Consider the following 12,535-nt stretch of genomic DNA (forward strand, 5'->3'; position numbering starts at 1 on the left):
AATCAAATTTAAAATGCAACAAATTGAATTCCTAATTTAAATACTATTTACCAACCTAATAAAATTCTCTTAATTCTCATTCAACTTAAAATCTTAAATCTAAAATCAGTTATATTTCAAGTTCTAGTCCAGTCTGTCAGATTCTCTATTATATAACTCTCTTAAACACTACAGACATACACAATAACAAGGAAAAAAAATCTTACTCTAAAACTTTTAACAGAAAAGTGTTAATATTCTAAACTTAATTAACTTAATTATTTCTTTAGCAGAATTACCATCTTAGGCGAGCCAAGGTTACTGGGTAGAGAAGCTCAGGATTCTGATTGTCAGTTAGAGAATTAAAACCAGGACGTGGCCCCTGCGTATGCACGGTAATGAGTCTACCCAGCAATATGTGGGGTACAGAGAATGTTTTGTTGTTTCCATTGTAAACAGGGCTCCCCAAGCGTTTCTCATGTATACTATTTCTATAATCAGTAACTTCCATTGCAGTGACTCTCAAGGGAATAATAGGACAGAAAAAATAAATAAAATCTTTTATCAGAATACCCTGTCCTAAAGGGATGTGCTCACCCCATAGACACTCCCTACCAGACTCATGGCTCTAACTGATGGCTCCCAGCTGCACGGGGCTTTGGGTCTGGTGGGGACCTCTGTTGCTAAACTGGGAAAGAGATATGCTGGATTTGCAAAAGGGGCTAAGTAAACAGGAACGAATGGCAGAGAAGCCAAGTACAAAAGGGAGTGGGGGGATAGTACATAAGAGGAAAAATGCTAGAAATGGAGCTAAAATGTAGGTTTTTTTAAAAAATTACCGTGTTTGGGCAGGTGCATTGGAGGAAAAGAGAGCATTGGGCAAGGAAGTCACATTCCAGTTAGGATCATATTGTAGTCATTGATTAAAAACATATTAGAAGAAAAGTAAACATGGTTTGCCTCAAAGTGAAGATAGCTTAGAAAAAAAAAAACACAACAACAAAAATCCTGATGGAGGAGAAAACTTACTCCTTCATTTCCCGCTAAACTGCCGAAGACAGAAGTCTGGAGGAGTGTGCTGGAACAAGCTGTAGTTCCCAAACCCCAGCTCCCTGGATTCCTGGTGAGTCAGCGAGTGTTTGGAATGCCAGCTAGGAAGGACCAGTGGTCTTGCTGGACTTCACTGTAGCATGAACTCTCTGTTTTGAAAACTGGTTGAAGCTGTCGCCTCATTGACCTCAACAACAATTATGGAACAGTTCAGTGTGAGAGGAGTTTGATTAACAGATTGCCTGTTGGTGACACGAGCACTTCTGAAATTTTACTTTTTATACAGCTTGGACTTTGGAGTGTCAGTTTTATTCATATTTATTTTCCTAAGAGCGATACTGCATGGAAGTGCTAGGAAAGTATTTGGCCACTCCCTGTTCTATAAAATATTCTGAATAGAAAATAAATTTTAGTATGATTATAGTCTCACTGGTGTCCTATTAGAATCTAATTTAGAGCCAAAGTAGAGAAATTAAGGCATGCATGTAAACAATCTGATCACAAAAAAACACTTTTATTTTTAATTAACAAGCAATCTAATTTATCTCAAAAGTAAAAGTCTTGGCGATTTAAACTTTCTCCTTGGAAATCAGAGATTATGAATAGGCATTCAGTTTTCTACAATCGCCCTTTCAGTATTATCTTGTACTAAACGATTTGTTCTGGTGAATGTTTTCCTTTCATATATTTTAAATAAAATTTGCTCTTACATTTTCCTCTTTGATAACGGGACCAGTTGAAGTGTACTCTAAGAAGGATGAACTGTGAAGAGTGTGACTATGAATCGCTGTGCATAATTGTTTAAAACCCAGCTCTGAGTTTGAGGTTTTGAATTAAAATAATGTTGTATTTACTTTGACCTCTTCTTAATTAACCTTATAAGACAGCTATAGCTAGAACCAAGCTGCTGGCTGCCCATGCCTTTGAAATGCTGGCCAGAGCAGGCAAGCCTGGCAGAGGAGGGGCAAGGGAGAGTTTACTCTCCCTTCATACAGCAGACAGATTTGCCCCTTATGATTGGGAGAAAAGCATCTAGAAAGTGCTTAGAGAGCAACCAGGTCCTTGTGTTTATACAAATCCACAGGGAGCAGAAGCTAGGAAGGTAACTGTTTTGCTTAGCAGCAGTAGCCAGTACCTTAAGAAGGAAGCAAATTACAAAAGATTAGCTCATTGAGCAGGTTTCTGACCTGTGGAAGCCTTCTTTATGCTTCCTTCTGAGCTTCCAGTCTCAGTGGCAGGCAAAGCTGTTGTGAACAGTTGTGCTGGTTGTACACTGCTCAATGGTAGAAAATACCATTAATGTGGTAATCTATGAGCCTCTACCAAGAACAGAAAAAAAAAAAAAAAAAATCACTACCCAAAGCAAGAGTTACTAAGTCAGTGTGTGATTGTGAACAGATCCAGAGGTGAAGGTAAGAGGAGAGAGTCATCTCAAATTAAAGTAAGTAGCAACATAAAGATACCATTAAACAGAATCAAAGATCTCAAAAAAAGTTCCAGTTTTTTGCTTTGTGGTGATACCTTATTTCCTATTGAATGGAACATATATTTTCATGAAAATCATGTTGACTATAGTGTTATTTTAATATTACATTAATTACGGAGGATTTGTTCTTTAAATAATGATAATGGATACAGAGGTATATCTTTGTTATTCAGAACCTTGAGATCTATATTTCTGAATATTAATCAAGGGGGTTTTGAACAACTATTAGGACAGCTTTCTATGCTGTAAAATGTTAGAAAAGTAAGCCAAGTTAGAATATACTTTTAAACACAATTTTCTTTATCCTTATAATTTAATAATTTATTATTTCTAGTAAAAGAAGACCTTGAGAATTTATCCTGACTTGACCTTCGGAATATCATTAAATTTCTCTAAACTCATTTTCCCAGCGGAAAAAATACATGGGAAGGTTAGATCGTCCATGCTGACAGTTTGGTAAATTACGCGTCAGTTAGTCATTCTGAAAATATCCAGGTGGGCACCACCTGAAGGTAACAGCAACATCTAGTGGCAATTACTTCATATTACAGCCACAACCTTCAGTGACAAATTGTCTTCCCCAAACTTTTGCAGCCTAATAGTAAGAATGTTTTCTGTTCAGAATCATAGAATACATAAGCCAAAAAGGACCTTAGAGGTCATCTGGTCTTGTTCTCTCATTTTACCAGTTAAAAATAAAAAGGTTAGATGAATTCCACACTTAATACATAAAAAACACATTTTCTCCTGTATTTTTTGTTTCTCTTGACTTTTGAAAATTGCCGTGAAATTCATATAACATAAAATTCAGCATTCTAAGGTGAACAATTCGGTTGCATTTAGTACATTCACAATGTGCTACAACCTCGCCTTAAGCTCTTGCTTAGCTTCTGTTTTTAAATAATTCTTAGTTAATAAATAAATTTTTTAAAATATACTTCATATATACAATATTTATTTTTCCTAATTGTTGACTTCTCAGAATGTCGCTTCAGCATGGTGTTCAAAGAACAGGAAAAGGGAAATAAAATGGTTTATCTGTCCTTGCAGTTGAGAAAGTATGAAGTAGATCAGTTTAGAAAATTAACATGTTGAACTTTCCTTTTGCCTCTTTGTTTATTGTATTGTTCAGTCTTGTCTCTTATTAAATATTAGAGGACTCATTCCTAATCTTCTCTGAGATTGCCTGGATGTGAGTTATATTTCCAAAGTCCTGGATACATAGGAATGGGGAAAACTTTTCATGCAGTTCTTAATAAGAAACTCATAAGTTATTAATCATTTTAAGGTTTTCGTGTGTGGCATAATTTAATACTGTTAGGAGAATATAAATTTTTAAATCCAGGTTTTAGAATGCAAAGGGAGGCCCTCTTTTTTGGCGTTTGTATGCAACAAATCTCTCTCTTTAGTTAGTCGGGCTAAATAAACAGCAATCTGATGGGAAACTCCGGGAGTGTCTGAACCGAGAAGGGTAACGTTAGGTGAAGGCTGGGGGTGGGGAGAACTTGATTGGTTTGTGGCCCACGAGTTTCCTTAGAGCATTAACATTTACAGGAGTCCCGCAGAATATAATCCCTGCCAAGACTTTAGACTTCATTACTTCCCTGTCCTCGGCAAGTACAACTTAATTGAACATTAAGCAATTTGATCTCTTTCACCTAATAAATCGAGCAAATTCAATAAACATAAATCCTGCTAATGATAGAGCTGACCCTGGTAGAGCTGAGCTCATCAGCATTCGCAGTTATTACTCCCCCTGGAATTTTAGTCACAAATGCTTATTGCCAAACTAAGTACTTACCTGATGCTGCAGGTCTAGGCAGTGTATTTAATAATTTTTTTCCCTCGGGGTTTCTTAAGGGCAGCTGTGGAGTAGAAAGAACATGGTTTGGCAGATAGACCACTTTAGGTTCAAATCCCTCACCTGACTGTGGGCAAGGCAAGCTTTGCTATAAAACCGTAGTTTTCTTATCAGAAACAAAAGGAGCCAATTACAGTTATTTCATAGGGTTGTTCCAAGATTTAAATGAAATGGTGTATGCAAAAGTATTAATACATAGTGTCTAGCACATGGGAGCTTAATAATGCATGTTAGCCAACTTTCCTTTTTTCAGCTGTTCTCTAGCAGGGATCTAGAGTAGCCAGGGTTGCGTGGGACTTTACTTCCCCTAATGCTTTCGTATTAATATATGCCTGTGACTCTTGTGAGTTATCTTCCCTCCTCCTCTTCACCTGGTGGACCTCCTTGCTGCAGATGCTCACTCCAAGGGGGACCCTTCCCTGGCTCTTCCAGGCTGACTTTAGCCATTACTTCTGTGGTCCCGATGAGCTATTGCGCATGCCCCAGTGCACTAGCATTACATCCTTCCTCTCTTCCCCAACCCGCCCTGTCCATAACATTCTCAGCCTCTGGTGGTAGGAATGAAAGAGTCAACCAGTCGGGCGCTGAATGGAACGATGAAATGAATCGCTTTTAATACAACTAAGCAAAGAGCACCGTAATCTCGTTTGATAAATAGGCTAAAGCTCAAGAAAACATGTCCAGACTGAGGAACTAGGAGGTGGAGAGACAGGAACTAGAACTCAAGCCTTTGGACTCAACGTCCTTTTCTGTTTAGTTTAGTTTTCTGTCACAGCTCTGCACATCGTGATTTCAGAGCGGCAGGGTTGCTGCCTGTTCGCCAGAGACTGTGGCTAAGAGTTTATTCTCTGACAAAGAACAGAGTAGACAGTGTTGTGGTAGTGCCAACCCAGGCCTCTCCTTCACCTTCCTTTACTGGTGCTGGATGGAATGTTCCCTAAATGTCCACATTTTGCTAATTTCAGGTTAGAATTGCCTGTCATAACATAACGCTGGCTCAGCAGACACTAGAGTAAAAATAGTCACCCCGTTCTCCCCATCTCCTTCCTCCGTTGCCTGGTTGTGCGTCTGTGTTTAAATATGTAAGAAAAACACCTGGTCTGGAAATGTGAGTAAAATATGACCCATTTTTCTTAATATATAAGAACTGGTCCTTGTTTCTCTTATATTTGAAAAATATGCGGTTCAAACGTTAGAGCACTGAATTTTAGCCCTGATGTGTGGAGAATGCAGTGCAACCTCTTCATCGTCTCTAACAGCTGCTGAACTTCATCTGCCTCAGTTAGAACTAAAACTTCACCTCCTGGTTTCCTCACATGCCAGAGTGGCATTGTGACATGTGACCGTCCAGACCAGCCCTGCAGATGTGTGTGTCCTCAAGAATGGAGATTTCCTGCCAGGATATAGTAATGTGCTTCCCGTTGCTGTTGACAGCAGGGGCCCCACACCCACTGGCTCGAGGGGGTAAAACTTTTTTTTTTTTCCTCAATTTAAAATGAAAATTAAAGCAACACCATCTGTCCTGTGAATCTTCCATGCCAGGGAAATTTAGTGTGATCAATGCCTGGATCTTGTTTAGACCACTTAGTGGTGGTGTCCCACTGCATCCCGTGTGTATCGTTCATAGCTTGGATCAAGAGCTAAGCATTTGCGCTGGGGGAGGGAGGGAATGCTGCATGGGGTGGGGGGGTCTTAAGGTGTGAATATTTCCATTTCCTATTCATTTCACATGTGTGTCTGGCTAGATCCCTGATGGACACATTGCCTGGGGTCTCAGAAGTGGGACTGCCTCACAAAGTACACCTCCCAGGACAAGTCCTGCTAAGCAAAACTATTCCTCTGCACAAAGCCCCAGATAACTAGGTGACTAATGGTCGTTGATGTGCGTAAGTAGAGAGTATTTTGGAGAAAGAAACAGATTCCAAGGACAGAAAATATGTGTGCATCTCCACACGATGAGCTGGATAAAGTAGCAGCCAGGAGATTGTCATGGGTTCTTGTGGGAGGTTGTGGAAGAAGTTCAGGAATCCGCTGTTCTTGGGCTCTGTCCCCTCAGCCAACCACGATTCACTGCCGTCCCCCAAGTTGGTCTCTAGCGGTGACCTAGCCATAGGGATGCCAAGGCCAAGCACCTCCAAGCTAGGATGGGTTCTGTCTGTGGCTTGGGGTGTTCAGAGGCCCAGCAAATGCTAGAAATTTGCACATACCAAGATTCTGAAGAGGAAACCTTGCCCAAGACTCATGAGAGTATTTTGTGGCATTCCCACTGCTCGCCTAAAAGATGGTAAAATCAACTTCTATAAACCTACTCTCTACTTAAGGCATTTCTAATTCATTTGGACCCATACTAAGAATTGTTAGACATCAGTTTTTCCCCTATATTTTAAGTTCTGTTGAACTAATATTAAAGTGTGCTATTGTTCATACTTTATCCCTGTTCAACCAAGTAATTAAATTTGCCAAGGCAGTCAATACTTTCGTGCCTTCTCGTCTGAGATGAAGTCAATGAAGACTTTCGTCTCTCTTTACTGAGCTAGAACTTTTCCCCATCTATTTAAAAAACTCCAAATAATCTTGAAACAAAACCTAAAAACCCCTGGAGACTGCTCTTTTCATTGCTCTTAATTTACTGCACAATTTTTTGCCCGTTGATAATTGCTTTTAAGTTTTGTTAATCCTAAAATTTAAATCAGTCACTCATTCTAATACTGTCTTTGAAAATCTTTGTTTATTTCTGGATTCTCAGTGGGGACTTAGTAATTTCACCTACAAGAAAAAATCGTATCCTCTGTTTTCTTGGTGCTTCAAAATTTATGAACAGTCCCACAGTATCATCTCATTTTTTATATGTCAGTAACACAGAGGTAGACAAACAAGAATTAGTAGCCCTGAGTGACAGACACGGAAACCGAGGCTTGCCCAGATTTGCTAAGCCGGGTAAGCTGTGCAGTCAGGACCTGAGCTCCGGCTTCTGCCTCCAGAGCCCATGCTCTTTCCATTACCCCACGCACATGTGACCCTTGACCCTGGCCACGAATCACAGCAGATGTGTATGACGGGAGAGGCGGCGTGGATGGATGAGGACAGACCCATCCATCCATGCTCCCAGAAAAATAACTCAAAACACACATCCTGGTGATGACGGGACTATAGCACATCTTCACATACAAAAGAGAGCACATGTAATGCAGAAATTATGTTTTGATAACTGCCCAAAGCATCTTGGAACTTGGAATGTTAATGCATTAGACAAAGTGAAGCAGCAAAGGACAATAAGTTCTAGAATCTTAAGAGGAAAAATGCATGGCGGGGAAAGGAGGGGAAGGAAGATGTGGCAAGTTCCAGAGGTAACTCCCCCCCATTACTGTATACGTCCCTCGTTCAGCAATTCATCAGCCTGGGTCAAGAGAAGCCTTCTTTAGGACCCATTTGGTGGTCCCCAAACACAACTTTTGGTTTCCTTTCTTGATGCCTTTGGGTAAGCTCTTTTTAACATTAACCCCAAATATCTTTTCCTATGACATAATGCCTACTCATCTACTGAGTTTCAGCTGAGCCTAAGCATTGCACGGAAACAGGAGCCCATCCCTCCTCTTCACTCTCACCTTTGGTGCCTTCCTTTGCCATTGCTGGGCGGTGAGGGCTTGGAGCACTGAGGCCATCTCATGTCTCTGGAGCAGGAGGCACATCTGGGGAAAGAGCACTGGATCGAGGGCTAGACCACTCTGGCCAGGCCCTGACTGTGTCGTTCAACATCCCTGGGACCTCAAGTCTCAGCGAGGCTTCCCCGACAGCCCACAGATGCCCAAGAGGAAGACACTTAGCCACCTCTGGATTTTGTTTTACAAAATAAGTGCATGAATTAATTCTTTTTTAATATCCACTCTAAATCACAACTGTGGCTTGGATATAAAAGACAGAATAGGTCTCCCTTTAAGATGTCAACAAATGTATATAAAAAGTTACAAGAGAAGATGACCTCAGCACTTGAAACTTGTAGACATTTCAGTGATCTCCCTCTTCCAGGGAAAGTCTCAATTCTCCTTTTTCAGACTTTAAGCAGAACTGACAGCCATTTGTGCACTCTCTGTTTGAAGTTATATATATATTTTTTTGAGTCAAAAATCTTTTTCCTGGTTTAGCTATTTCCTTAATGAAATTAATATTTCTTCCAGAATGGTTTCATGCAAAAGTGCTGGGGACGTCTGGGGTTCGAATGTTGTTCCTGGAATGCTTCCATGTAAGGAGAATTTCGGGAAGGGGCCACCAGGCTCCTACCCCATCCAGTGGTTAAGGTCTTTTCTGGCTTTACACTTGCTTTGTGCGATTCTCAGGGACAACGTGTGTGCACGTGTGTCCACACACACCTTTGACTCCTCACCCTCGTTCCTCACGTAATTTAAGTAGGGGGAGATGAAAGAAAGCCTTCAGAAGTCACAGTGTTGCCTTAGTGTTTTTCTTTAGTTTTGTATGTTTTAAGAGGAAACAAAATAGAGGAAAACTTCAGGCATATGTGGCTGTTTCCTTTTGAAACTGTCTCGAGTGTGTCCACCCAATCCCAGGACCTGCTGCTCCACCCGCCTCTCCCAGTGCTGGGGGAGCTGTTGATGTCTGGGGAACCCACAATTTTCACCAACTGCTAGGTGTCTCCTTAGTATATTTATCTCCTTAGTATACACGTTTAGAACCTGAAGCTATTCTTTCTACAGCTTTCCCCTCTACGCCTTCTAAATATCTCTGCTCTTAAATGTGAACAACAGCCTGGGACCGTGGAATGCATTGAAAGCTTAGTAACCCCAGGACAGATGGACAACTGAGACCCTCCTATGAGGGGGACTGATGGGTAGTTGAGGAGTCAGGCAGCCATGGGGTTGGCCCAGCGTGGAATGGGAATGTGGCCTCAGGAAGCAGTAATTGCAGATGAGTCTAGCTGGGGCACAGAGAGGTAAGGACAGGAATTGCAAAGGAGCTGGGATAGGTGCAGGAGAAACTGTTAAAAGTGTGCACTTTGAAGCTTCTTTTTTGGTTTCAAATCGGGCGCTGCCACATACCGGCTGTCATCTAACTTCTCTGCGCTTGTTTTCTCATCGGTAAAACGGAGATAATAGAACCACTTCGTAGGGTGCTGTGTTTTAGTGAATTAATGTGTATGACGTGCTTAGAACAATAGCTGGCGCAGAGCGAGCATTATATGGCTGGTAGCTGTTATTACTGCCACCACGACTATGCTTATTATTATATATGATATAATAGTGATGTCATTGATATGATCATCATTGCCGTATGCTATCTATAAGGACTATAGAGTTATACTAGAGTTATAACAGTGGCTACTAACCAGCAGCATCCTCACTTGATGTTGTCTCATTTTTGGACACCAGACATACATTTTTCCCGTCTCCAGTGAGTTACAAAGTACCCATCTATAAGAATGACTACATCATGCCTTAAAAGCGTTTTTGATGATAAACCTGATGATGAGGTTTGGATAAAGCCATTCTTGCAAAAGACCTGAAGCGCTCTCAGGTGGCTCTGGGATATGTTCTGCCGGCTGTTCAGCTGCTATTTTCGGTCATCCCTTTAGAACCTTCACTATGCTCCACGGCAGTCATCACACGGGGACGCCCGGAATCCGACACGCGGGCTGTGCGGGAGACGGAGGCGTCCGCTGCGCGGCGCCCTGGCGGGTCCCGTTGCCCGGAGCTGCGCGGGGCGTGGGCAGGTGGGGCCGCAGCCAGGGGGCCTCACGCTGCTTGTCCTTCCCTTCCCAGACGACTACGCCCAGCTGTGCAACATCCCGGTGGCGGGACGCCGGCGGCCGTACGGACGGGATGCGTTGGTGGACTTCAGTGAACAGTACGCGCCGGAAGCTGATCCCTACTTCGTCCAGGACCGTAAGCCAATTGTCCCATACTCTGGCACTAAGCTGTGGTTAGAGATGAATCCGCGGCTCTCAAAGCGTGACCCCTGGCGACGTGATAGGAATGTGGATTTTGAGGCTCCCCCCAAGACCACGCTGCTCGGGAAGTGTGGGGTGGGGTGCAGCAGTCCGGGTTTTACAAGCCCCCTGGGGATCTCTCCGCACACGGGGCCTGGATGCGGTGAAGTAGTCTTGCTGGTGGGGACACCGTTTACTTTCCTTCAAGTAAAGAAAATGATCTTGTTGCTGTAATTTCCATAACAAAATAATTTCTTTGCACTTTAAGTGGTGGTCTAGTTGAGGGCTAGGGTTTCCTTGAGAGCCTGGTTGTATTGTAGCTTTTTTTTTTTTCATGCAGGGAAATGACCAATGTTAACTGTACCAAGTTGATCTTTGTAAGTGTTTAAGAGTGGGAGATTAAAAGAAAGAATTGCTCTCTTGGTCAGAAATGAATTTTCAGAATACAATTAAGTAAGAAATGATGTGTGCTGGCTTTTCCTGCATTCAGGAGCACAGCTTTTACGGAAGAGGCGGGAGTGCATAGCTGCAAATGGAGTTCCAGTTTAGAAAGCAAATGCTGTGTGAGGAAGCCTACACTAACATGCAAGCTCAAGTTCCCATGGGGGAAATCGGAGCTTTCAAATACAGAATAATGGTTTGAAGTCTGAAAAATGGGCTGGTCCAAAATGAAATATTAGTAGATAACGGTTGTCTCAGTTCAAGAGCAGGAATGGGGAGATGCAATTCCTGGCCCCTTGCCCTCCTGGCCCGTGTGGCTGAGCCACATTTTCAAGACAGGGAATCCCTGTGGACCAAGGATTTGGGGCTTAGGTCTTTAGAGATACCGCTGAATAACAAAGTACAGTGAAGCTTTTGCTTTCTTTGGGCCCTATCACCTGGCCTGAAGCTAACTAGCCAGGCCCTGGTTCTTGAGGAGCAATATGAACTTTGTAGTTGCATTTAGAAACTATTTTAGTTCTGCCTCAAAAGAGCTTTTTCTTTCTTCTCTTCCCCTTCCTTTTTCCCTCTCCCTCCCTTTTTCATTCTCTTTGGCCCTACCTCCCACAACTTCCCCACCCCACCTGCTTTCTTTTTTGAAGGATGCAATATGTCGATCATCTTGCAGAACTAAGAATGCTTTAAAATGTAGACAGAAACAACATTCTATTAAATGTATTAATCCAGCGAGGCTGATTAGCACACACCTGTGTAGCTCCCACCGAGGTCGAGAACATCGCCAGTACCCGGAAGGGCCCTGGTGCCCTAGCCCACCCCCCTCCCCAGGGTAACGGCTATCCTGACTTGCGATGCTGTAGATTAACAGCACTATTTCTCTTCATCAGCAACACATAACCACGCGTTGCCTCATGAAGTGGGCCTTAATGCCCTCACAGCCATATGGCTGTGCGCTTATGGTTTGTACACTTCCCCATGTATGTTATAGGTCAGTAAACGGTTACTTAAGAAAAAATGAAAGAGCGAAGAAATATTAAGGTTGAAAGAAAGCCCAGCTTGCCCCATAAATCCAGAAATACCAGTTTAAGTCTCTGTGCAACGCTGACACAATCCCATGGTTTATGTGTGTAGCTATCACACTATAGTTCAGATTCCAGGAATTTTCGTGTTGAAATGTCTGGCTTACGTACCTTCTTTTTAGTGCTGGCATTGCTTGAAAGTTCTTCTTTAATTTACTACAAATGTTAAGAAATAAACATGTTGATGTCACATCAATTTCCTATTTAGCAACATAGGAAGTCGACATGCAGTTCCAAGACCTCCAGCTTTGACTTTGTAATGGCCTTTAAATTTCTTACAAGTTACAGAGAAATATGTCCCCATTCCCAGCCAGCAAGGGCTTTCTGAAATGATCATGTTGGGTAGATAGTGATGTAGTAGGGAGGCTGGATGAGGTTTCTTATCACCTTTATGGGTCACCAACTCCATTACCTGTCGTTAGAGCAGTGTTTCTGAAGCTGGAGTTTATTAGAGCAGAGATAGGCAAACTTTTTCTATAAAGGGCCAGCTAGTCAAATTTTTAGGCTTTGCAGGCCATGTGGTCTCTGTTGTAGCTACTCAACTCTGTTATAGTATCATGAAAGCAGCCACAGACAGTAAGTACATCAGCAAATGGGTATGACGGTATTTATTTTAGAAAGTAGATTACAGACCAGATCTGTACTCTGCTGACCTGTTCTAGAGTCCTGAAGAAGTATTTTGGAGAGTTCCAAGTTTTAATTTT

General features: G+C 42.2%; 1 protein-coding gene across 1 annotated transcript in view; it reads left to right on the forward strand.

Moving 5' to 3' along the window:
- Nucleotides 1-12,535, forward strand: part of LTBP1 (latent transforming growth factor beta binding protein 1) — a 482,178-nt gene that overhangs the window by 466,201 nt on the left and 3,442 nt on the right. Inside the window, exon 28 of the mRNA XM_012652425.1 lies at nucleotides 10,148-10,270. Within this exon, the coding sequence (XP_012507879.1) occupies nucleotides 10,148-10,270 (123 nt within the window). The remainder of the gene's footprint in view (nucleotides 1-10,147; nucleotides 10,271-12,535) is intronic.

The sequence above is a fragment of the Propithecus coquereli genome, unplaced genomic scaffold (assembly GCF_000956105.1).
Source record: "Propithecus coquereli isolate 6110/MARCELLA unplaced genomic scaffold, Pcoq_1.0 Scaffold39, whole genome shotgun sequence".
In the NCBI taxonomy this organism is placed as follows: Eukaryota; Metazoa; Chordata; class Mammalia; order Primates; family Indriidae; genus Propithecus; species Propithecus coquereli.